This window comes from Gymnoscopelus microlampas (genome assembly GCF_963454915.1).
Source record: "Gymnoscopelus microlampas genome assembly, chromosome: 1".
Lineage (NCBI taxonomy): Eukaryota > Metazoa > Chordata > Actinopteri > Myctophiformes > Myctophidae > Gymnoscopelus > Gymnoscopelus microlampas.
In genome coordinates, this window is record NC_139962.1 from 16444173 (window position 1) to 16470157 (window position 25985).

A 25985-nucleotide genomic window follows, 5' to 3' on the forward strand; every position below is an offset into this window, starting at 1 on the left:
TGTCACCTAATTCTTGAGGATAATTAGCACTTAAATTAAAGGTATCACATTTCAAAACAAGATATTTGGTTAGATCTTTTTATTATTCTTCGACTATAACAAGCATTTTTATAGTATGTAAATACATAATAGTATAATATGGAGGTGTATGATAATTGCATTGTAATGTTAATAGAACCAGTCTGTAAAATGCATTATACCAAATACTATTGACATTCTTCAGTTAAGTCTTAAAATTGTTATATATGTTAACATTTGACAGTTTCATAGATTTCCATGAAAATATTTCCATCCCTAACAATAAAATAACAAATCCATCATTGATCGACACTCGTTTGCATTTTCTCCTGCCTATTTTTCTTCAAAGACTCATCACAGAGCAACAGCCATTTTGATTCCCCTCTCTGTGTACTTCTCAAGTTATTCCTTTAACAGAATACAGTATGACGATGGCTGGAATAAAGCTCTCTTTTCAACATGAAATGCATCTATCTTACACCAGTGGTTCTCAAACTTTTTTTGTGACAAAGACCCCCAAATTTATATATATTTGTCCACGAACCCCTATCTGAAAATGTTTTGTGCCAGCAGGGACCCCCAGGTACAAAAATAGCAGATGTACAAGCTTGCATTAGTGCCGCGCTGCGAGCTTGTACATCTGCTATTTTTGAATATGTTTAAAATATGGATAAAGGGGTTCAAATGATTGTGATGCTGTATTAACACATTTTGCTGGGGACCCCCTGGAACCCCCTCAAGGACCCCACTTTGAGAACCACTGTCTTACACCGTACCAGAAATACCATTCCGAATAATTCCATAATACCATTCAAATAAACATTACGATTACTGTATACCATGCTCATTGCTCACACATAGCAACCCTAATACACACTGGTCTGATAAAACTGATTTTAAGAGGTTATGTGAACTTTTATATTAGCGATCAATAATGGCACCAGTAACGACAAACCAGACAACTTGATTGTTTTCCAGGCACATGATAAGCAATGGACACAGGTTCAGTTGTGATGGGAGTTCAGGCACAAGTAGTAGTCAAATCAGTAGTACAACCTCAGTGTATTCCAGGGATACCTCACTTTCACATTTTCATACCATGAATGACACACACAACACATAAACATAAAAATACATAGACCATAGATATTATAGCCCTCCTATTGGTAATCACAGAAACAACGATTCTCTTTATAAATTAGATAAATTAAATAGTTCATTACAACACAATAGATGTGTTATCACACAGAAATACTTATAAATGGCATATATACTGTATCCAACAGCGTATATATTATAGGCGACATTATCCCACAGTACAACACCAATATTCAGTACCTGTTCAGTATCAGGATACATCTGGTAAATGCTCATGCTGGTACTGTTTATGAAGTTGTGATCAACGCAGGTTCAGGAGTGGAGAACACCCTCTACTTATCACAGACACTCTGACTGCAGTCATCCCTGTATCTACTACACTTGCCTCCACTTCTAACACCTAATCCGCCTTGCAATCACCACTAGGGGTGCAGCAGTTAATCGAACTAATTGATTTAATCAATTGTACAAAATAGACAATGAACAATAATTCAATCAAATAATCTATTAAGAATCTATCCCTATTTTGGGCATTAAATGTGAAATGCTTTAAAAAACAAATACAGAGTAAAAGTTAAAAGAGTCAATCTACAAGTTCACAACGCGTCTTGTAACTATTTCTGCACATACTGTTGAGCGATGAAGTAAAATACTTAAGTGCGTAATTGATTTGCTGATATATACTTTTAAAAAATATGTATATATTTAAAAAACCCACGCTTCCTGATTATTTGATTAATCAAAAAAGTAATCGATAGCATAATCGCTTACAAAAGTATCGAGAGTTGCAGCCCTAATCACCACCGTATGACTACTGTACACCTGTGACTGACCTGCTTGACTTGCCTGTTTGTTCTGCTTCACGTCCTCCTCCACCCCAACCGCCTCCTTTCTCCTCCACCCTGAGTCTCTCTCTCGCCCTACCTTGGGTTCCTCAGCCCAGTTCACACTCATCTCATTTCATTCCCATAAATCAGTTAAGTAGAGGAGTGGTCTCTCACTCGTGAACTACATGATATTGTCGCTGTCAGGTGGGAATCTTGTATGTCCAAAAGTGTTACTTTTTAGGAAATGGAAAAATAACCTGTATTACTGTTCTAATAGATCCAATGTAGTTATTATTTAGTCACAAGCGCTTGTTAATACTTTTCATTTCAAAACCCACAGACACACTTACACGTACATTTTCTAAATCTAAAATGCGTTGCATTGTGAGCTTACACTTACAGTGTTGTGAGCTTGTAAAAACGTTTAATTAAAGAGGAACAAGGTTTCTGCCTGACAGCAAATATATGCAACATTAGTTATTGGTTGTAAACAGAACACATTTAAATGCTATATTGAAAACAATAAATAGGTTTATAGACCTGAGTTACAAATACAATGAAACAAAAATAAAAAAACAAAATAGTGGTTTTAAAATTACTTGCCAAAACCGTGCCGTGTTATTTAATAATACCAAATATTAAATGCTCATTGAGACGTTGAGAAGCACTCAGGAGTTCTATGAGGTTATGATAAGAGCTGCCTTTTGGTCAGCACATCCTTGAGTCAAACACCACACAGTTACAGTTAAGAGCAGTGATACCTGTGAGTTAAAAGCCTGATTTATAATGCACTTAGTTGCGTGCCAGTGTCATGCGCCAAAATGAGCTGATCTGTAAGCTCACATCGCTGTGTGTGCTGCATAGAGCCTATGGTGATGCAACACGGTGTGAGCTTGTAGATCTTCTATTTTTGGCGGGTGACACCGGTGTGCAACTAGGTATAAAGGAAGAATTTTACCCTTCACTGCATCAGGCAGCTGGAACTTGGTAGGAAGTCTTGTACATAGGTGACAGCAGCCTTGGACAAGTAAGTCATGGTGCCGTAGCTGCCACTAGGAGCACTGTCGTAGAAGAAGCTGCAGATGCCAGTGGCTGGGTCCTTCTCCAGGAAATATTCACTGGCACTGAGCGATATCTAGGGATGGGAATGTCAAAGGATGTCACAGATGTATCCAGATCAAAACAAGACAGTGTGTAATAATGGTGAAGGTGAAGGCCTGTCCAATCTTTGGCTATACAGTAGATAGTAAGTTCCAGTGTGAGCAGTTTGTGAATGAAGTCACAAAAATCACAATGCGGTGTTCAGTGGAAAAGCTTGACTACACTGTATATCGGCATCATCCTGATGGCTGCTTGTGGGCCTATCGACTACTGTGGCGATAGTCTACTGGCGAAATGGAAATAGCGATCTTTAAAAATACTTGATCTATAAGTGCAGAAGTGAATTATAAATAAATACTAGAACAATGTTGGTGTACTATTATGTATCTGCATAGTACCAACTTTTGACGTTGAATGCTTCTGTGGAAAATCCAATAAACAAAGTAAACAAAACCAAAAAGAACAATGTTGGTGTAAAGCTGTAAAGCTTTTACAGTATGACGTCATACCTGGTCATTGAGGAAGAGGTCGTTGGCCATGTGCAGGATGCGGTCCACATGGATGATCCCACCGATGCTGTCCACGTCCACATCGGCCACCAGGCCCAGAACCATCACCGTCTCCACCAGGAGCTGCCGGTACTCTGGCTGAGGCACGTGGTTCAGAACAGACTCCACATGCACGGCAAATTTGATCTCTCCCTCGGTCATCTGTGGTACACAGGTCACCAACGCACGTACACAGGCATTCACACAAGCTTTAGATCGTTGAGGAAATCCAACATTCACCCCTTTATTTCTACATCAGTGGTTCTCAATTCGGGTCTGGGGACCCCCAGAGGCCCTTTGGGGGGTTCCATGGGTCCCCAGCTAAATGTGGTAATATAGCATCGATATCGGTTTAACCATTAACCCTATTTTATACTTAAGCTAGTAGAAATCTACAAGCTCACAGCGCATCACAATGCGACACGTTGTGAGCTTGTAGATCAGCTATTTTGGAATATTTTTTAAAGAATTGAACACAGATCTTCTCTTGTGTCGGGCCCGTGGCACAAACCCTTTTCAGATGGGGGTCTGCGGCCAAATACATATCAATTTGGGGGTCCTTAAAATGTTTGAGAACCGACTCTAAAATCTCAGCAACAGCAGAAAAACCTGACCTCTCTAGTGGTAGAGGAGGGCAACACATATCCATCGATGGACAGGCCATGGCACTTCTGTAGGATCTTCCAGACCTTCTGGTAGAAACCCATTGGCACTCTGTTGATAGCACCGTCCAGCCTCCGTCTCCTCAGCCACTGGCCCTGCCGCTCTTCCCATTGAAGCTGGCCGTCACCTGGACCGGTGCCAACCGGGGACAGGATCCCACTAGGGGTGGAGCAGGGGCTGCTACAACGCTGTGTGGACCGAGGAGGATCCGAGGTTACAGCCATGTTAATATGATCTCTATTGCTCACTCACACGTTACACCCATGTTAATATTCTCTCTACTGCTCACTGACAAACAGATACATAACGAAAAGAGACTTAAACTATCATCAGGTTGTACAGTAAGAGATCAAACATACAGTTATCATGCTCCAGGGTGCAAAGCAGTGCAAGTTAGATGAGCAGACTAATTAGTTTAGCGAGTGACACTGGCTGATTGGGTGAATATAAATTATAATATGATGAAGGTACGAATGGCACATGTCATCCTAAGATATGACACTAGGTTACTATAATCAAATTAGAGCAAGTAAATTAGGCTTAGCAAGCCTAAACTAATTGAAAGCAAATAATAGGCTGAAATGGTTTACCGTAGACCGAGGTGAAGTGACATTACTACAGAGGGAAACGCCACCGCTAACAATCTACAGATAGACAGAGATGACAGAAGCTGACAGGAACATCAAATAAACTGATTGTCCAACATGCCTACTCACAGGAAAACAAAACAAAAACAATTCAATAAACCAACGCAATTTCATGCTGAAATAATGAAGAATGTCTTTAGATGACGCAGATATCTGAAAGCAGGATAAACAGCGCAGGTTTTGGATTAAGTACCGTTTTTAGTTTGTAACATGACAATATCCTGTGTCACTGTGGTTCTGAATCTTTGAATATGAAAGCAACATTCTCAGGAGAGAATTATTTTCAAGTGAGGTGCTTGCAACTGGGCACTGAGGGATTTTCTCCTTTTGTAACAGGAAGGCTGAGGAACGATTATCGGGTTTATTGGCTAAATGGAATTTGACTCCAGTTCACTGACTCACTGTACTTACATTCAACAATCAGCAGTCAATGACAGCAATGACTAACAACAGCAAGAGTAGATCTGTGCCTGCAGTAAACAGTGCTATCATATAAAGTGAGTTTGTGAAGTGGGATTAATGTGAGCCCTGCAGGGCCCTGGTGCAAGTCAACTAAGAGGCAGCATGTGGTGAATGACTGAGGTTCATTCGCTGCTTTTTGGGTTAGAGATGAAACAGCCGCATGCCTAGAGACAATTGTCAAACTCAACCCACGCTTAGCGGCCGCGAGTCATCCAACTGAAATGGGAACCAAGGAGACAGCGTTATTCAGTGAGGGAAAGAAGAGATAAAAATACGCCACTGTGACACAACCAGTGGTGGACAGTAACTAAGTACCTTTACTTGAGTACTGTACTTAAGCACATTTAAAAGCATGTACTTTTGAATATTTGAGTATTTTTACAAGCAAGTACTCAGCACTTTAACTCAAGTACAAATTTGACAGAGCAACTTTCACATGCAGTTGAGTAATATTTGACCAGGACTCAGTATCACTACTTTGACTCAAGTACTGGGGTTGAGTACTTTGTCCACCACTGGCCACAACATACTGTACAAGTACAGCTTCACATGATCTCTTTTTGATTATCTATCTGTTTTATGTTGTGTCCTTGATGCTTGTTTACCTGTTTGATGTCACTTTTGAGCTTACGTATGCCGCTGCGTTCTGTCTTGGTGGCTCCAGTGTGACCCAGTTCATGGATAGAGATGGCAGGACTGGTGGCAGTTGAATAGATAGGGCGCACTGAAACATATTGACTGATTTATACTTTGTTCAACCCATCAAGACCTGAGGCCGATTCTACAAATGCCTTCTAAATCAGTAGATTTTTCAAAAATGTTCAAAAATAGCAGATATACAAGCTCACAGCGTGTCAGCTTGTACATCTGCTACTCTTGAATAGCCAACGCAAAAATAATTAATGCTGGTGTCAAAATAGCATATCGACAAGCTCACAATGCGTCACATTGTGACACTTTGTTCTACCGACTGAGTTACCCAGACTTAAAGAAATCATTCAATACTAAATCAATTCTAAATAATTTACAAATGATTAAGCTTAGGTATTACATTTGTGAAGGGTACATTTTGGCATATGGCTATAAATGGTTGTGTTAGGCATGAGTTGGCTATGCTTAGGTATAAGGTTGGTGTGGTTAAGGTCAGGGTCAACATCTAGTAAGGTGCTTAGCAACTGAGACTGCATGACCTCCAACTCCCAGATTCAGAGACTTGTAGAAACTTGAACCATGAACCAGTTCTCCTAGTAGTGAGGAGAAAGAGAACACACTTACCGCTCCTCTCCACTCCAAACTCCTTGCCACTGAGGATATGGTGCAGCAGGTTCTTCATGTCAGATGGGCTCAGGCTCATCAAGCTCTCCGACGCCTCCTCCCCTTCGAAGCCAACACATGTATTTGCATTGCATTTCACTGTATACGATATAGTGTACACTAGAGCTGATATGACTTCAAATCAGTGTCACAATTATTTCAAACTTTTACCTCGATTAGGATGAATGAACGATTCTAAAAACAAAATAGTGAAAATAGCAGATATACAAGCTCACAACACGTTGCGATGTGAGCTTGTAGATCAGCTATTTTCACTCTTTTTGGCCACCATTGTACAATGATGTATAAGACAGGGTCAGACTAATTGATTTAGTATAAAAAATCATTTAGAATTTGTTTGTGTCGATTCGTTGGTATATAAGAAATAAAGAATTCTGGATTATTCGATTAACCTACAAGAACAGGATTAAGTCGGTTATTGGTACTAAATATCGGCTTCAATATATTTTCAGTTAGTCACCCAGCCCTAGTATACACAGCAAAGTGTGTTCTATACTCAGGATGTGTATGTGTTAATATCTACTGTACAGTATATTTCAATAACAGGACGTTTTTGCACATGTGCGCTTCTCTCTTAGTGCACAAAATGGAGGTGCAGTCCTACCTGTACAGTGTAAGCTGCGTGCCAGCTCAGTGGCCATTACTTGCATGATGAGTCCTATTCGAAGTCTGAGCATATCCCCAAACAGGGCGGGCTGGGAACGCACGTACATGGCTAGATACACCATGATTTCCTATAGTAACAACAAACACACACACACACACACACACACACACACACACACACACACACACAAAGAAGGAAAAAAAAGAAGTTACGCAGGGATAAAGGTGTCTTGAAGAACAAATACAATCTTTGTTTGATTCATAGGTTTACCTGAGTGAGCACAGCTATACTGATATCCTGACCGCTGGCTTCATAAATAAGAGTGTTCAGCTCCTCTGGTGGAAGTGGACTGGACGCATACAGGGAATAGGAAGTATTTCACCCATGTGTCATTAAGCATGTACTATTGTATATGTCTTGCCAAAAATGTCCACATTGCCAGCCAGAATGATGACTTACGCAGTGATAACCCTCTCCCTGGGCTCAGGAGGTAGACCTACTGTCAGCTGCTTATGGTGGGAAATAAGATCTGTGCAGGCCTGTGGAAGAGATGGAATGAGGTATTCTGATAATTAATCAGTGTATGGGTCTCAATCAGCAACAAACCACACATACAGTAATAATAATAATAATAATAATAATAATGATAATAAACTTTTCAAATAGCACCTTTCCAAATAGTTGTTTTTTTTTAAAGTGCTTTACACTACAAAACAAAAGCCCAGTAGTGTACTGACCTCAGCCAGAACCTCCACTCTCTTTTGTAGTATTCCAGAGATGTATCTGATGAGAGCCCACTCTCTACACTGTCCAGCCTGCACGTACAGCTCCTCCAGCAGGCCACGCACACTGGCACCTCCCTGGGCAGGACCTGACACCTCCACCAGCCAATCAGATCCCCTGATCAGTCGGAAACGGCACAGGACAGTCTGTCATTTAAGTGATAGACGCCTGATAGACAGACTGACAACATGCTTTGTTTTTTTGTGTTTTACACGAGCGCAATGATCATGGCAGCAGTGATTATAGCCAGGCAAGGATAATGAACAGTGTGGTGCAGGCCCTGCTTGGTGTGTGCGTGTGTGTGCGTGCGTGTGCGTGCGTGTGCGTGTGTGCGTGTGTGTGTGTGTGTGTGTGTGTGTGTGTGTGTGTGTGTGTGTGTGTGTGTGTGTGTACGCATGCTCATACTTCATGATGTACAGAACGTAGAGGATGTCTGCTTGGTCCTGCAAAGTGGGACACTCTCTTAGCTGTCGGACAAGTCCAGCAAAGTCTGTGTTCCCCTGGGAGTCTTTGGGCAGGTTTAGGTCAGCAGCGCTGTGGGACTTGAACATGAAACACAAACACATTACAAACACACACAATTTAGTCATCACTAAATCAAAGATCCGTTTACTGTGTACATATCCACAGGAATCACAGTGCTAACCTTGAGCTGCTTTGCGTATGCACTGTACTGGAGAGAAGGAACCCCAAGCAGGTTGAGAGATTTGCGGTGTTTGCTCATGACAGGAGTCACAGGCAGATACATGGATGACTCTGAAATACACACACACACACAATAAAACACACACACGCATACACACACACACACACACACACACACACACACACACACACACACACACACACACACACACGCACACCAAATAACCTGAGTTTTACACATCCACATACCAACTAATAAAGTAATGATTTAAATAGCAGTTGCAACTCACTGGGCATGTTGAGACCCTGAACCTGGGCCATGAGGGACAGGATGTCTCTGGTAGTGTGCTGAGCACTGAACACATGCTGCTGCCCCCCTCTGATGGGAGGGAGGTGAGGCTTGGCAGAGGTGCTCTGCAGCAGCTGGGTGAGGTGCTGGTCAAACGTGTCTCCTGATCCACCTGGAGGAGAGAAGGGTCCATGTAATGTACACCAGTGGTTCCCAAAGTGGGTCCTTGGGGGGAGGGGGTTCCAGGGGGTCCCCAGAGAAATGTGTTAATACAGCATCACAATGATTTTAACCTCTTAATCCATGTTTTGTAAGTTGGCTATTAAAAAATTGCAGATGTATAAGCTCACAGCGCGTCACTTCGTGCCGCGCTGTGAGCTTGTACATCTGCAATTTTTGAACATTTAAAAATAAAATCTTGAAAGTATTAAGAATGTTTGAACACAAATCTTCTCTTCAGGGGGTCTCTGGCACAAAATATTTTCAGATGGGGGTCCGCGGCCAAAGACATATGGATTTGCGCGTCCTTGACATGAAAAGGTTTGAGTACCACTGCTGTACACAGCTAGATAACGACAGGCTAAAAACACCACTCAAGAACTTGACGTCATCGTCGTCATCGAACCTGAGGGCTGACAGTCGTCGTCCTCGTCTTCGTAGCTCCCGCCGTACTCCTCATCCTCCAGTAAGCTGTCCTCGGTGTCCCCGTCCAGGAAGCTGAGCCGTGTGTGGAAGGATGTGGTCTGGAAGGAGGCCAGGTCTGACAGCTGCACCCTGCAGCAGCAGCAGCAGCAGCCAGGAGGAAGAACATGTTCACTGATTCCTCCATCCATTCACACCTTTCCTATTATGATGTCCAATTAAGAGTCACAGAACCGGACAAACCTGGCTCCCGCAAAGTAACCATCCTGTAGTTTCCTCATGGTTGCTAGGATACACGGATCAATCCCTTCGCCATCTTCAACTGATCGCCACAAAAGAAATGGAAAATGATCATGACTACTTAGTAGTTATTAGATATCATGCACAAGATTTCTCCTCTCTAGTATCGCAGTTATCCCCCATTCTTTTCCTTGTTAGTGGGGATCACTTATGCCATCCAAATACCAGCCACCAACCAACTATCAATACAGTGTTCATTTATACTATTTCTACACATATATCATTGCTGTTGGGCAGAAACCATGTATCTCCATATTTCAACTTTTTAACCCATTAAGACCTGGAACGCATCTGTGTCACTTTAGATTTCTTTGGCTATTCAAAAATAGCACATCTACAAGCTCATAGCGCGGCACCGAGTGCCGCGCTATGAGCTTGTAGATCTGCTATTTTTGAAAAAACTTGAAAACATTTTTTTTAGATCTTTTTCAAAAAACTGTTAGGATTTAGAAAACATTTTAAAGAATTACCTCAGGTCTTAATTTAAGAGTGTGATGCAAAAGTAGCAACTTTTGAATTTTGTTTCAAGCGAAAGTGATTAAATGTGTCTGTGGGTTTTATAAATATTGAATCAATGAGAGATATTAACAAGAGCTTGTGTCTAAATAATAACTACATTGGATCCATTAGAACGCAGTTTTTTTTTGTACATTTCCTGACGTACAAGGTTTCAGTCCAACAGCAAGGATATGGAGGTTGGAGGCTGAGCACCATGTGAGGATGGTAGAGTGGAGTCCTACCCAGCATGCTGCGAGTGATGGGGAAGGTGAGTGTGGGTCGTCCAGTCATTCTCCAGCAGGAGGACAGGTAGGCCAGCTCTGTACGCAGCATCTCCACTATCATCTGGTTGTCCAAAGCTAGGTAGAAATGATGCTGGTCCAAGAACTGCAGCCGTGACACCAACATGAGGGAAAACAGAGCATGTGTGTGTGAGTGAGTGAATGAGGGAAAACAGAGAGCATGTTCCAGTAGGCCTGGGCCATATCACTTGTATATCACTCTATATCACTCTCAACAGAGAGCATGTTACAGTATGTGTTTGTGAGTGAGTGAGTGATTGAGGGAAAACAGAACATGTTATGTGTGTGTGAGTGAGTGAATTAGTGAGTTTATGTGTCAGAAATGCCATCGCGGCCCAGATCGTTAGTCTCAAAAGTAGCCTGACAGTGCATTGCGGGTTCGAGTCCCGTTCCAGACGATCTTTACTGCATGTGTCTCCCCATCTCTCTCTCCCTGTTTCCTGTCTATCTCCACTATACCTATAAATAAAGGCAGAAAAGCCCTACAAAATAGCTTCTTTTTTTTTAAAGAAAAGAAAAGAAATGCCATCGCGCTGAGATGCAATGCATTGTGAGCTTGTAGTTCGGCTATTTTTGGCACGGGACACCAGCGTGCAACAAAGTATTGATCGGGCTTGATTTATACTCCATTGCACGACAGACAGCTCTTCAAGCGATCTTCAAATTAACAACACGTCGCATCGAAGCACTGTTCACCTTCACAGCCCAAATCACAAGCGTTTAAGGACTAGTGTTTTACCTGAGGAGTGAATGCGTAGGTCCGGTTTCTGATTTCGTATAATTTTGAAGTTCCCAGAACTCCAATATGCCTGTAGGGTCTCCCACTCAAATTCAGTTTCTTACAGTGTCCTGTGGAAACAACACATTGTGCTTACAGTCACATAATGCAGTACGCAGGCAGTCAAACACACTCACAGCAATGCTACTATTAATGATAGCTGGTGCAAGAAGACAGAGACTGGTACCCAGTTTGACGTAGATGTGACTGAGGATGCGAGCAGGCATGACTCTGATGGGCAACACCTCTGATACTGTCTGAACCTCGATGCCATAGTCCTTCAACAAGTCCTGGATCTCCTTTGACTCTGCTAGAACACAGACTGGACACACACACCCCACAGCTTGTAGATCAGCTGTTTTCAGTGAACGACACTGACGTGCGATAATAAGGAATTGGCCATAACTCCAACCCGAACTTCGAAAGCTAACCTCTAAATGCTTAAGCATCCTAAGCATAACCCCAACCTGAATCTTTTCCTAATTGTAAGCCTACTCTAACTTCCCATCTTTTTTTTTAGCGGCGCTAGCCGCTAAAGGTATAGAGCGGATATTAGCCCTCTATACCTGGCTTTTGCGTCAACGTTCTGATTGGTCAGGTCCGTCAACGTTCTGATTGGTCAGGCTCGCCAAGGTTCTGATTGGTCAGGTCCGTCAACGTTCTGATTGGTCAGGTCCGTCAACGTTCTGATTGGTCACTATTCATGACATCATAGTGATGTCATGAATAGTAACATAGTGATGTCATGAATAGTGACCAATCAGAACGTTGACGGACCTGACCAATCAGAACGTTGACGGACCTGACCAATCAGAACCTTGGCGAGCCTGACCAATCAGAACGTTGACGCAACGTATGACAGATCAGTTTTTGCCACTTACCTTGGAATGCATTTGGTGATTCGCTTCCAATGGCACTATTTAGTGCCACTGGAAGCCTTTTAATATTGTTTCTCTAGTAGAAACACATATCTATGACAAAATATATCAAAGGCGCCGCTACCTTCACACAGGTGTGATTTTTTTTTTAACATAAAGCAAACATTTCTCTTGTGAGGACAAGGAAAAGTTTCCTCACAATGTCTATTTCTCAAATTCTACTATACTTGTGGGGACATTTGGCCCTCACAAGCTTAGTTAAACAAGTACACATGCACGCAAATAATGCAGTAGTCACAGTACTATTGTGTCCCAGGAGGGCAGAAAATGGAGGCAGACCTTGAACCACAACATCAGGCTTGATGTCAGTAGAGAATCTCCTGTTGAGCGGGTCTACTTCTCCTGGAGCAAGAAAACCCTGATGAGAGAGCCAAAGGATGGAATCTGTTTTACTCTACGTTTATTATAGCTTTATTATTAGGTCAGAGCAAAATGGTCACCATGTGAATGTGGTCTATATAGGAGTATATGGCTCACCACATAATATTCCCTATGACTTACCTCAGCCAAAAGACAGCCTAAGATGTAGAGTGACTGTGCCCACATGTGGGGCAGCTGCCCCAAGGCCACTCTGTCCACTGTGTGAGGGTTGCTGTACTCCTCCTCCATCTGCAAAAAGCACAACGTAACATGTTCTACGTTTCATTTGTTGAATGAAACCTGATGACCATTTCAGTGCATCCGTGTCTGACAGCTCAGATGCTGTTGCAAAGAAGCAAAAGCCATACTGGAAGTGTCGATTTCCTATGATGTGCACCAATGAAAGAATCACAAGGAGTTGCTCGTTTTTGTTATACAGTACATACAAGATGGCCATACCTAACACTGTAAAAGTGAGTGTTACTGTATGTCCATTTGTTTTCATTTGTACACTCAGTTAAATGAACCCTGAGGATTTTACTGTGTATCTACAAGAATAGAATAGAATACCTTCTCATGTGGTACAGCATAAAGTTCAGGCACCAGTTTGATGCCATTCTTCCCTCTAATCAGAATGCCCTCCAGAGCCTCGCGGTACTCCTCCACCTGTGTAGAACACACGCCAATCTAAGTGTTTTATTTACGCCTGGACGTTTGAATTTCAGTCAATCATTTCTTTCCAGGGGCTATTTTATTACACTTTTCAAATCAATCTGCACTTTAAATTGCATTAAAACACAACAATGATGTTTAATGTTTCAACTCTCTGCAAGTTCATTTTCATATCATGCTGCAATTAAATGAATCAAATGACTTCATCAAAAAATAAAATAAAAAAAGGAAAATGGTGGTTGGTCGTCAGTAATAGTAAGACAACCAGGGGTCATTGGGGGGGTTCCAGGGGGTCACCAGTAAAATGTGTTAATATAGCATCCAAATCAGTTTAACCACTTAAACCCTATACATCCACAAGCTCACATTGTAGATCTGCTATTTTCAAAAAACTTGAAAATGTGGGATTTTATGTTACATTTGAACAACACAAATCTTGTATGGGCGTCCCTTTCACAAAATATTTTTAGATGGGGGTCCGTGGCCAACATTTTTGAGAATCGCTGCTTTAAGTGACTGAATGCAAAACTACATGCTCCTTATGGACTCTGTGCTTTGTTCTATTACCTGTACATGGTCTCCATTAAAGATGCCATCCAGAATGAGGAATGTCCAGAACACAGGCCACTCACATTCTATATTCTCAAACAGCTTCAGCTCAGCGGGGTCATAGTGCAGACGAGAGGGGTCCTGGGAGACATACGCAAAGCACCTTCCAGCTCAAATTATGTTGTCAGGCGTGCAGTAAAAACAGACTTACAGTACATTCACTTTAAAGAAGAGAAATGTAAATATTTAGTATGTGCTAATCTAGTACACACTGGGCCCTATTTTACACATCTTAATTACCAGGTCTTATGTCTTAACTTAAGACCTGGAGGCGTGGTCAATGCTGTATTGCGGTAAATGGCCCTGAATTAGTCACACATTCAGTCTTAAAACAGGCAGAAGTGTCTCTCCTGTCTCCCCGTAGCAGCTTCAATTATGCCAGCATCGTGTTATGTTATCCAAATTGATTTTGTCCTACTTACTATAAGGCCAATTTGTGCTTGGAGCAAAAGGTGTTGAATGACACATCACGCTACATGTCTCTCAACGTTCAGAATTCTGAGCATTCATAATGTCTGTGACGAGATAGCGTTGCCACAAAATGTAAATTAGGAAGTGGACGTAGTGTTGTGCATCTTCCCAACCAATCAAGAGTATGCAACATTTTATGAAGTGTCTGCTACCTTTCGCCATCAGTGATGAGTCGGTCGACACTTGTCGCTCAAAGCATGAATTGGCCTTTAGGAATCCCTATTTCTGGTTTGCTCCTCTACAAAATGTATTTGAATAAACTTCAGAAAACAGGATGGACAAAGAATGCGGTACCTCTCGAGGACAACGGTATCCATCCCTGATAAAACGACAGCAGCCATATCGACCCTGAAAGCATGTGGAACAGTAGAAATGTTATAGTGCTTATTATCCAATAACAACAACCTAGAACAGAGTGGAATAGTGCAATAATTAATTAGATGGTCATTTTACTGCTACATTAACCGTCTGAGACTTTCTTCGTAGACTGTTTACCTGTAGCTTGTTTATTATCTCAGACTTGGTGATGGCAACCAGGTCAGCATCCTCTACTGCAAAGGCAGGGAATGAGATGACAGACAGAAGTCCAGCATCAATCTCCTTGGAGGTGGAGGCCCTTGGCAGCATGGAGCACAGGATGGACTGGGGAGAGGATACAGACATGACTTCAAATCAATATCACCATTATTTCATTATTTTGCCACAATTATGAATAATGAACGATTCTTAAGACCTGAGGCCGATTCCGCAAATGCCTTCTAAATCAGTAGTTCTCAAACTTCTTCATGCCAAGGACCCCCAAAATGATATGTATTCGGTCGCGGACAACCCCATTTAGAACCACTGTTCTAAATCCTAAGAGTTTTCTGAAAAACGTATGTTGCTATATATATATAGCTAAAATCTAAAATGACACAAATGCTTTATCGGTTTTAATGGGTTCAAAGAAATAGTGAAAATTGCTGAGCTACAAGCTCACAACCCTGCTTCTCAATTATTCGATTAACCTACATGAGTTATTGGTTCTAAATATCAGTTTGGATATATTTTTGTATTAATTGCCCGGCCCTTTGTACAATGAGAGGTTGATAAGTAAACATATCAGTTACACATGCTGACGTAAGGACAAAATGGTGTCCATGTAAATAGTCACTTTAATGAAGACGGTGAAGATGTCAGTCAGTGAGAACACTGGGCAGCAGGTCAGTCGTACCTGACAGTGTTCCACCTCGTCTGGTAAAACATGGATCACTGACTTTGGCCCTCCATTCACCCCAAACAGATCTAACTCATCTATAGCCTCCAGAGCTGCCTGTAAACACGCACGCACGCACGCACGCACACACACACACACACACACACACACACCACATACACACACACACACACACACACACACACACACACACACACACAAATGAATACATCTACTTTCTTGTTTTTCGTTGTTTTGATTTCATGCTGATGTTATGCATCACTCAGTGATCATTCAGGGTTTGAAGGTAACAGTGAAACAGTGAGATGTGCAACACATACCTTGGCCATGCCCACAGAGCTGCCATTGAGCTCGGGGATGCCTTGGTTGGTCTTGTCTCCTCGCTCCCACATCCCATAGTCCTACAGGAACAAAGATCATCATGGCAACACCGCTAAACCAGTCTCTTAACTCCAGCCTTCTCTTGCTGCTTAAACTCTTGATTCTTGCTTAAACTCCCTCTCTCACATGCCCATGCTTACAACTCTCTCACCAGATACGTACTGTACAAGGCCCCTGCCCCTCACAATATCAATGTTCTTCATTATACCAGCAAATTGACTTCTCCCCTCCCTTTCTCACAATATTAGTCCTCTGCAACATCCCTCCCTTAATAAGACCTGGGTCTTCTTCTTACTGTCCATCCAATTTCCATAAGTGTCTGCCTCTACCTCTCTGTATTTACTGTGATGTGTGAATCTCTCCCACCTTATGAGAGTGCTACTGTACTTACTGCTACTTTGTAGGCAGCCTCTATGTAGAAGACCAAGTTCTGGATGAAGGCTACCTCGTCCAAGTTGGAGATTATACGCAGACCTGCACAAAAGAACGTGACATGCAACACAGTACAATCAGTGCTCATTTATCCATTTGTAACTCTGAGAGTGTACGCATGTACTGTAGGATATCATTTGTACATTCTCAGTTAAATTAACATTCAGGGTCCTATTTAGACGATCGGTGGCACAAGGTCTAAAGCATGGCGCAAATATCATATTTTATACATTTATTTTTAAATAAATATTTTTGAAACTTTATTTTCGCTGTTTTTGAAACTTTAGAAAATCGTGAAACTATTGAGTATTTTACTCAATAGTATTTTTTGGGGAGGGCTACCTCCAAACAGACATGGCCAGTAACACAGTGACAAACAATCATGAACATCCGTCACCTATGCACACAGCAAGATCCTCAGCTGTCCATTCGATTTTCCCCTTAGGATTTTGTAGTGTAAGAACATCCAGCCTACCTGAGGCAGTCATCTGTGCCAGGAGCAGCAGGTAAATGGAGGTGGCATCCACCTGCAGATGGCCCCACTGGTCGTCTCCCACCACTGTGGCGCAGGTGGGTGTGTCGTATTTTGCATGCAGGCAGTCCTTCGTACTCTGGGTGTGTTTGAACTTCTCCACCTTGTCCACCTGTAGTGACAAACAGGAGCTCACTGGTCATGAAGCCAGGTTTCCCCTAATGGTTTTCTTTCAAATATGTGTCAGACAGGACCAAGAATAGCATCATTGAAATGGCAGAGCATACAAATACTACCTAGAGACAGCTTAAACCAGTGGTTCTCAAAGTGGGGTTCAGGGACCCCTGGGTGTCCTTGACAGGGTTCCAGGGGGTCCTCAGCAAAATGTATTAATATAGCTTCAAAATACGTTTAACCACTCTAACCCTGTATACATTGGCTCTTTGAAAATAGCTGATCTACAAGCTCACAACACGTGGTGATGTGATACATTGTGAACTTGTTGATCTGCAATTTTAAAAAAAAATCTTGAAAAGATGTGAGACATTTTGGATATTTTTCAACACAGTTCTTGAAAGGGGTCATTATTACCACTAAATCTTTTCAAATGTAGGTCTTTGGCCAAATACATATTCATTTGGGGGTCCTTGACATCAAAACGTTTGAAACCACTGGCTTAAATTGTTGATTGTTATAGATTGGTGGGGGGGGGGGGGGGGCAATGGGGCACTAGAGTGACTTACCTGCCTCATCATGCACTGCAAAAGTCCTTGCATCAGTTTCACCACACTCTGCCAAGAAACAATTACACTGTAGTTAGCCCCTTAAGCCCTTTTCAAACATTTTCAAAGCTTTTCAACTATGACATGCCCAAAATAGGGATGCCAGGTTGAAAGTGGATAATCAGTACTTTGACTTAATTATTCCATCACAGAGGGCTTCATTAGCACATTTTCATATACTAAGCCATCATTGGGCAACTGCCCCTGCCTTTTTTTTCCATTGTTGGCCTGGCATCCTATAGTGTGTATAGTTTCAATGTAGGCTGATGATAGGTTCTTGGTTTAGTTATTATTAGATTATTGGTTTACTATGTATTACTTTTAATTATTAGATTACTATTTTTATGGATTTGATGTATTATGATGTATTATCTTGTGTCCTTGCTTACTGTAAATCACTCTGGATTAAGAGCGTCTGCTAAATGCCTAAACTGTAAACTGAAGATATTTTTTGGGCCTTTTTATGCCTTTATTAATATGTTTCAAATTCACCTGGTGAATTTGGGGGCGGCTGTGAAAAAGGCCAGTTGAAGGCAGTGGAGTAGGCTACCACTGATTGGCAAGGTCAGCTGACCTCGATCTCTTAATTAGTCAGTCAGCTGGAGCCCCTAGCAATCAAGTCAAGGCCCAGCTATAAAGTCAGGATCAGTCTACTGTTTTGTCCCTACTGTGCAGACCTGCACGTGTGCGTCTCTTTGTTGTGAGTAGCCTACATGTTTGTTTGTGCAGTTGTCTGAATTTGATGGTTAAGTTTGTTATTTAGGCCTAAACTGTAAACTGAAGATATTTTTGGGGTCTTTTTATGCCTTTATTGATAGGACAGTAGGCTGACAGGAAATGGGGAGAGAGATGGGGGGGGAGACACACAGCAAAGGCCGTGGGAGCCGGGGAGTCAAACTCACGACACGCTGTCAAGCTGGATTACCAACGTACAGTATGTGGTATGCGCCTGGACCGCCAGGCCAGCGGGCGCCCCAGCACGGTGCCATTCTAAATAATGGCACCGTGAAGGACACTTCCATGACACTTCCATGAGAGCTGGCATTCTTCCTCCCAAAAGAGCAGATGACGAGTCTCAATGGGACTCATTTTGTTAAATAAAGGAGAGAGAGAAAAAACAAGGTGGTCACTACTACCATAGCAGGATTTCCCCACAGAACAGTCATACTAGTCAACTGTGGCGTGTAGACACTGCCTCCTTCTCTCTCTTGTGTAGCTAGGGCTGGCCAATTTATCGATATTAGATAAATATCATTATCATGATATGAGACTATTTTGGATATCTTTTCCTGGTTTGAATCACTTAAAACAGCTGATCTACAAGCTCACAATGCGTTGAGAGCTTGGAGATTTTCACTATTTTTGAAAGAATAATATATTATCATCATCATACAATGTTATCGTCACAATATTGGTATTGAAGTATTTGGTTATAAATATTGTGATATTAGTTTTTGTCCATATATCACCCAGCCCTACATGCAGCCTACCTGTTCCAATTCATAGGCCTTGGCCCTGTCTTCATCCCGGTCTGCATTCTTGCGGTAGGCCATGCCCAGCCCCCACACAGACAGCACACTATATACATTATCTCTCACCCATGCATCCTTCTTCTCTGTACTGGCAGCCAGTAAACCTGTCACTGGGTTCTGGAATGCGTGCGCACACAGACACACACACACACACACACACACACACACACACACACACACACACACACACACACACACACAGACACACAGACACACACACACAGTGTTCGACGCAGAAAGCTGTTCAATCATTATTTTGTGTAGATAAGTAAGTTCAATGCTAAAAAATAAATAATTAAACAACTGTTTTCTATCGACTATTTACAGTATGTAGGCCATATGTCACCGTACTGTATGTGACAGTATACATATAGGTCACAGTTTTAAATACGGCCCTCAACAGAGTGCACAGTGTGAATTCAAGTGGTGAACAGATAAGGCATAACTGGCATTGCCAGCTATCAGCCTATTTATTTTGGGGTTGAACTTTGCTCAAGCAGAGCAAGCATAGTGGAGGCAGAGAATACTGTATACACAACCTATTGTACATAAAATCAGATTCATGTCATGTGGGGGGGGGGGGGGGGGGGGCTGAATGTGTAGATCAAACAACACAACATAGAGCTTAAATACATTTTTTTTAAACCTAAAGACATTTCCCCACACAACTAACGATGTGTCATCAGCTGCTAACAACAATTAAGCGCATTGTGAGAGTACATCAGTGGTTCTCAACATGGGGGGGTCGGGGTCCAGGGGGTCTCCAGCTAAATTATTGATATAGGAACCAAATGGATGCTTTATGAGTCTGTACTCTGAGAGGGTAGCTACAAATGGAACCAAATGGACCCATAATCCACTGAGTATGTTATAGTGTAGAATGGGGTCCCAGACAAAATTCGTATCAAATCTAATGCATATCAAACTGGGTGTAAGCAGAGATCACCATTAACCCCCCACACCCCAACTGCTTACTGTACATATTATTTTTGTGTTGCTATTCGTATATAGATGATGCCTTGCATATTATTGTATGTCTTTAAATGTGTCGATGAATGAATTGAATACACATTTGTATAATCGTACCACGACCTTTTTGCAAACTGTTAATAAAGTATTCAATCAATGAAATCACTGCTTACCTGATGGCATAGGATAGTTTCATGGACTAGCCTAGCATACCCATCAAGTCTCACTCCGGAATTACTGCGGCTCCTCATTATGACGCCTGGTGATCAATCACTGTGCAGAACACACACACACAGACCACCCAAGTTGCATTGGGGATTATTGCCAATATATGGTTGGTATCATTTGCTATATGCATGAAATGATAAATGCACGGAGCTAAATTCGACAGACTTTAGCTCAGTATTTCAGTATTTCATACGAGCGATCGCAACATTGTCGATGTCAACAACGTACCAGTGGTCCATCCATCGTGTGTTCAGATGATGTCCTCCTCCTGCATGGGTCTGCGGTCTGAGTGTCACGTTCACTTCAGCTCCAGTCCAGCCTACAGTATGGTTCTACAACAACAGACGCTAGTTTCATTTATCGCCAGCAGGTGGTGCTAGCTGATGATAATAAAGCTGTACTAAACTCATTAATACTCTCTATGGCAACTGCATATTATAAACGTTGAACAAAAAGTTCAAAATAGTTCGAAATATGTGTTTGGTTTAGATTATGTCTCTGATGTAACAATGCTTCTTGGCCAATCACTTTATACCCTTGGAAAGCCAGTTATAGTTTATTTTCCTTTTCAATGGTGCCCAGTTTGTAAGGAATTAATAATAATACTAATACTAATACATACATACATACATACATACATACAATGTATATAGTTAGACCCTCCAGAAAAACGCGGGCAAAAATCCTTTTTGAAAAACCGTTACCCCTGCATAATTCTGCGCCATTTTGATTGAAATCATGAAATGGCTTCTGAAGTATCATGATGTATGAGACATTTTACTGCAACATTTCATTCTAAGACCATGATGGTATGTGAGAGGCCCCATACCTACTTGTGAAAATGTCTTGACTCTGACATGACATGAGAGGAGAGACAATAAGAGACTGAAAACGATCATTGTAGGCTATACTGTCACTTTATCTTGTGTTCACATAGGAAATTGTGCAACAATTAAGGAAGAGATCAAATCAGTAATAATGTGTGTGTGTGTGTGTGTGTGTGCACGCGTGCGGGCGTGCGTGCGTGCGTGCGTGTGTGTGTGCGCGTGTGTGTAATGCATCATGATGCGAAGTACATCTGTTATGTTTACTATCTTTGACTTTGCACAACACCGCTGTGTGACTAAGTATAATATAGTGCTAAAGCTAAATTACATGTTTAAAAAATTCAATTAATCAAAAAAAGTAATCGATAGAAATCGAGTGAGACTTAAAGACTTTGTCCTGTTGTGCAGCTCCAACAGAGTCCAGAGGAGGCCAACAGGAGCCGGTGTGAGGTATCAAACTAGGAGAGGATTGTCCAGCACAGACACTCCGGCTGCCCTACCATGTCTTTGCCCTGCCTAACATAAGCTCCAAAACACTCCCAGTTCACTGACACAGCTGCTGAGCTTGAGAGGTGAGCCTCGCCTCAGTAGTTGTGCACAGGACTTGGTCGGATCCTATCCATGAGAATGTATGCTGTCCTCTCATTGCTCTCCTTCACTCGCTCCAGTACCTGGCAGATGTCTGATCCATAGACGTTGTTACCGCCTCCTTCCCTCTGGGGCTTCAGGACAAACTGGTGTGGTTGAGACAAAGCCATTGCCACCGTTTGGTCTCCCTCGGGGCCCATATCTAGTGTGTAGAGGACAGTGAAGGTGGCTCTGATCTGCTCCACCACCTCGGGCTGCTGAGGGAAGAACCTCTCCAGGACTCCGTGTCTGGCCAGCTCCTGCTGGACTTTCTTGGTTCCAGCAAGGTGGGTTGAGATGTCTGGACACTTTACAGCCAGAGAGCGCTCCATCAGCAGACGAGCTTCCCAACTCTGTTCAGAGGTGTAGTTCTGAGGCATGTAACCATTCCTGAAATACACTACTGCAACCTCCTGTCCATCTACGAATAGTCTCTTGTCCTGGTCAAGGGAAGCTATCATACATACATTTTCAAGATGTCTTCTAATTGTAGGAATATTTCTCTTCCACAGCTCATTCTCAATGTACCGATGATCAAAGATGTTTCTTTGAGCCTCTTCAACCAGAACATGACAAGCGCTGTCTCTGATCCATAGAGCTCCCAGGCCTTTTCTATGCCCCTGGCCAGACCTGCTGCTGGGTTGTTGTCTAAAACACGTCGGCTTTCCTCTAGCCGACCAGCCACTCTAAGAATATGCCGATGGACATCTGGTGTCCGTGAGGAGAGACCCCCGAAACTTGCAGCAATGGTGTTTATCTCAATTTGCTTCAGCGATGAAATTCTATCCTCTTTCAGGTCCAACATGTAGTCAGACCGATTCAGACCCAACACAATAGACTGAGATCTTCCTTCTTTCTGAATCTGGTGATAGATACTGAACAACCTTCCAGTAAAATCATCGACTGCAATGGTGCTGGCAAGAGCCTCTCCCAGAAACCCAGAAACCCAGAGTCCTGGCTGATTTTGTCCACCAGCAAATTGAAGTGCGTCTGCACTGCCAGAGCCTGCAAAAACACAGCTTTAGACACAGGGGAAGGGAAGAGTGTGAAAGGAGCATAAGTCACCATCTCTGAAGAGTTGGGGCTCTCTTTGGCACGCATGGCTATACTCCATGTATAAGAGCAGCATCTATTGCCACTGTCTCCAAGTCATTGACCAGTTTAGTATTCATCAAAATGTCCTCTGGTATTCCTTTGGCAGCCATTGTTATTCACCTGTCCTTGTAATGCTACACGCAAATGCACAAGTTTCAGTAATCAGTACTGGAGGTTGAATGCATTGAAGTTAATGAGAGCTAGGTGGGACAAGTGTATGAATACACTATTTTGAATGATAACCTTTGTCAGATAATTGGTTCAGGGAGAAAAAAGAGATCACACATGTTCTGATCACTTCTTTTTCGATGTGCACACTATACAATTTTATTGGGGTATCAAAAGAGCACAGAGTTTCTGCCTGGTGTGGCAGACCAGGGGAAACAGCCAGGCCTATTCCACAGAGAGGGCGGGTCCCTAAGCTCAGGCTGGGGGAGGTGGTAGGTGGAGTGTATTATCCTGTCCAGGTATTGCAGCCACTGGGAGCCTGGCAATGGACTCACCTGCAGCCAGTCAGGCAATCAAGGGGAGCCTTTAAATAGCCGGCTCACAAGCCGGCTGGAGAGTCAGTTTGGAGGAATGTGGAAGCAGGCTACGTCACTCTGTTCCACATGGAAGCGAGTAGGAAGGACATCTTGCAAGTGAGTACGAGACTTAACTCCAACACTTGGAACCACCTTGGATGTGCTTATACTCTTGTGGCTCACCTGGTTTCTCTCTCTCCCTCCCCCCTAGGCCGACTGAGCTCCAAACCTACTGAACCCTGAAACATAGTAGTCACTGCTCTCTCTCTCTGTTTACCCCCAGGATTGTGGAACCTGTGTGTAGTGCATGTACAGGCCCAAGCCCCGGACGGGAGGATTCCTAAGTTGCTTTTGCCCCAATTCCCCTTTCCCCTAATCGTTTGAATAAATGACAATTTAATTTAACAAGCCAACTGACTCTGAGCCTCTTGTTTTATTGTGACCTGTATAGACCCCTTAACAGACGACGTCACACTCATAAGAACCAGTATGCGTGCAACCAGTATGCGCTAAATGAAACCCATTCTGTCAGGTCTCGCTAGGACGCGCCTCACTAGCCAACGCACAAGAGGGGGTTGGGATGTGCTGAAACTAGCGCACCCCGAAACAACAGGTTGGAAATTGATTGCGTGAAACAATCACCTGCGCATCCAGTCTCAATGTTAGTAAACAATTAATTGGTCTATTCCCCTGGGTTGCCACACTGGGCAGATATGGACTTTCAGCATGCGACTGGCAATTCACCTGCCGACATTATAGGGAGAATCTGACTGATACTTAACAGCAAACAAATGAGCTAGATCTACAGTATAATGTGATACTATTATTATTATACTTGTTTTACCACATGAAATTAATTGAAATGAAATCTATGACATTATATATGACGTATAGGCTATATGACTCCATATTTGGGCAAAGTTTCAGCCTGTTCCGACTGCCTTTGACTTCCATTATACATACTGTATAAATAGCTTGAGAAACCGAATAGAAAATGGGCCACCATGTTTTTTTCTGTCGCCCTATTACTTTGAATGGTGTGCACGTTCCTATATTAAAGTTGGCTGATGAGAGTGCCGGCGGACCACGTCATCACTATGACTCAGCCATAACCAGTTCTCCTAAGAGCATATTGGTCGGATCAGTGGTGCGATGTAGGTCTCAGGGCCATGTAGGCCCGAACTCTAGATGTGAGGGCTGCATAGCGGCCCGAACTTCTAGTAATATAAAATCAAAGATAAATAATAAAAAACTAAAATAAAACTCAAGATGGGAACAATTAGCTCTTCTGATCGTTGGTACATTGTCAGAGTATTGTGAGGCATACTGCTATGATGCAATGAAAGTGAAGCATTTAATTCCAACTGTCTCATATTAAAGCACATACATTGTATTTATGTCAGGTGTTTGTCCAACCGTAAATTAACTTTGTTCAGATAATAATAACGTAATTATGATCTCTCAATAGCTCCACATTTTCACTGTACAAAGCTGAGATTGGCCTGGCCAGATTACTTTGTGAAAAGGAAAGTGTCTTTAACAATATAATTTGTTCTGTATGTTTAGTCAAAATTGGAGAGGAATTCCAAAACGGATAAATCCAATTTATGCCTCAGCTCTCCCGTGATTTAGAATAAGAATATAGACTACGTACAAATCTACCCATTTATCAACCCCAGATTTAGACCTATTTATTTACATGAATTTGTGTGTATGCAGCTGACAGCTAGCTGTCCAGCCATATTGGAAATAAATTGGGCCTCTTCCTTACTTCCTTCACAGGTTTTACCAATGACACTAATCAAGGCTTTGTTCCATTTCATGCAGCACAGTGGTTCTCAAACCTTTTCATTTCAAGGACCCCCATAACTCTGAGAGTGTACAAATGGAACCAAATGGATTTGGTGTACACTCTCAGAGGTACACCTTTTAAGGTGACATTTGGAACCCCCTCAAGGAACCATGAGGGTGACAGGTCCCTGGAGCACACTTTGAAACCTTATTTTTAACTCGATGTTTGAAACCCACTGGTTTAGCAGTCAGAGTGCACAATATCAACACCCTGATTCTTTGACCAGAATGGAACAGTCTTCATTAGTATCATTGGTAACATCTGTGAAGGAAGTAAAGCAAAGCAAAGCAAAGTTTGTTGTTTACCCAGGGTGTCGGACTAAGCACGAAGCTTGTTTCCAGCCGGACCCTGCATGGAAGCCTTGCTCAAGGGCTATTCAGCGGTGATTCATGATTGATGTGATGAATTGGGGAATCGAACTAGGGACTTTCCGGTATCAAGGCCGCCCCTCTAAC

General features: G+C 42.4%; 1 protein-coding gene and 1 pseudogene across 4 annotated transcripts; both read right to left on the reverse strand.

Moving 5' to 3' along the window:
• Positions 1–1997: 1997 nt before the first annotated feature.
• LOC311052620 (phosphorylase b kinase regulatory subunit alpha, liver isoform-like) lies at positions 1998–20929 on the reverse strand. Of its 3 annotated transcripts, none has more exons than XM_084067668.1 (32): positions 20834–20929; positions 20551–20650; positions 19367–19525; positions 17838–17885; positions 17098–17266; positions 16582–16664; positions 16130–16210; positions 15807–15905; positions 15089–15235; positions 14888–14941; positions 14081–14203; positions 13412–13507; positions 12983–13090; positions 12761–12839; positions 11731–11865; positions 11505–11614; positions 10706–10850; positions 9909–9987; positions 9649–9797; positions 9025–9195; positions 8736–8845; positions 8495–8631; positions 8044–8206; positions 7766–7845; positions 7577–7655; positions 7304–7433; positions 6640–6741; positions 5970–6088; positions 4846–4899; positions 4207–4443; positions 3554–3754; positions 1998–3078 (listed from the first exon to the last, which is right to left on the reverse strand). In XM_084067668.1, the coding sequence occupies exons 2-32, from the start codon at positions 20626–20628 to the stop codon at positions 2905–2907; spliced, it is 3699 nt and encodes a 1232-aa protein (XP_083923794.1). In that variant the 5' UTR covers positions 20629–20650; positions 20834–20929; the 3' UTR covers positions 1998–2904. The 3 variants fall into 3 exon arrangements, 2 of the variants coding, with proteins under 2 accessions (XP_083923794.1, XP_083923795.1); XM_084067669.1 differs by lacking the exon at positions 4846–4899 and adding an exon at positions 5557–5580; XR_014601531.1 differs by lacking the exons at positions 1998–3078; positions 3554–3754 and having other exon boundaries at positions 4350–4443; positions 4846–5580.
• A 961-nt stretch (positions 20930–21890) lies between these two features.
• Positions 21891–23264, reverse strand: LOC311042882 (glutathione synthetase-like; annotated as a pseudogene). The gene has a single exon. The product of its transcript is annotated as a glutathione synthetase-like (transcript).
• Positions 23265–25985: the final 2721 nt, after the last annotated feature.

Coding starts and splice junctions, on each gene's coding strand:
- LOC311052620 (XM_084067668.1), bottom strand. CDS start 20,628: ATGAGGAGCCGCAGTAATTCCGGAGTGAGACTTGATGGGTATGCTAGG. Junction 17,267..17,837: donor TGCAGTGCATGATGAGGCAG/GTAAGTCACTCT, acceptor TTGTCACTACAG/GTGGACAAGGTGGAGAAGTT. Junction 3,755..4,206: donor CCTCCTCTACCACTAGAGAG/GTCAGGTTTTTC, acceptor TGTGTACCACAG/ATGACCGAGGGAGAGATCAA.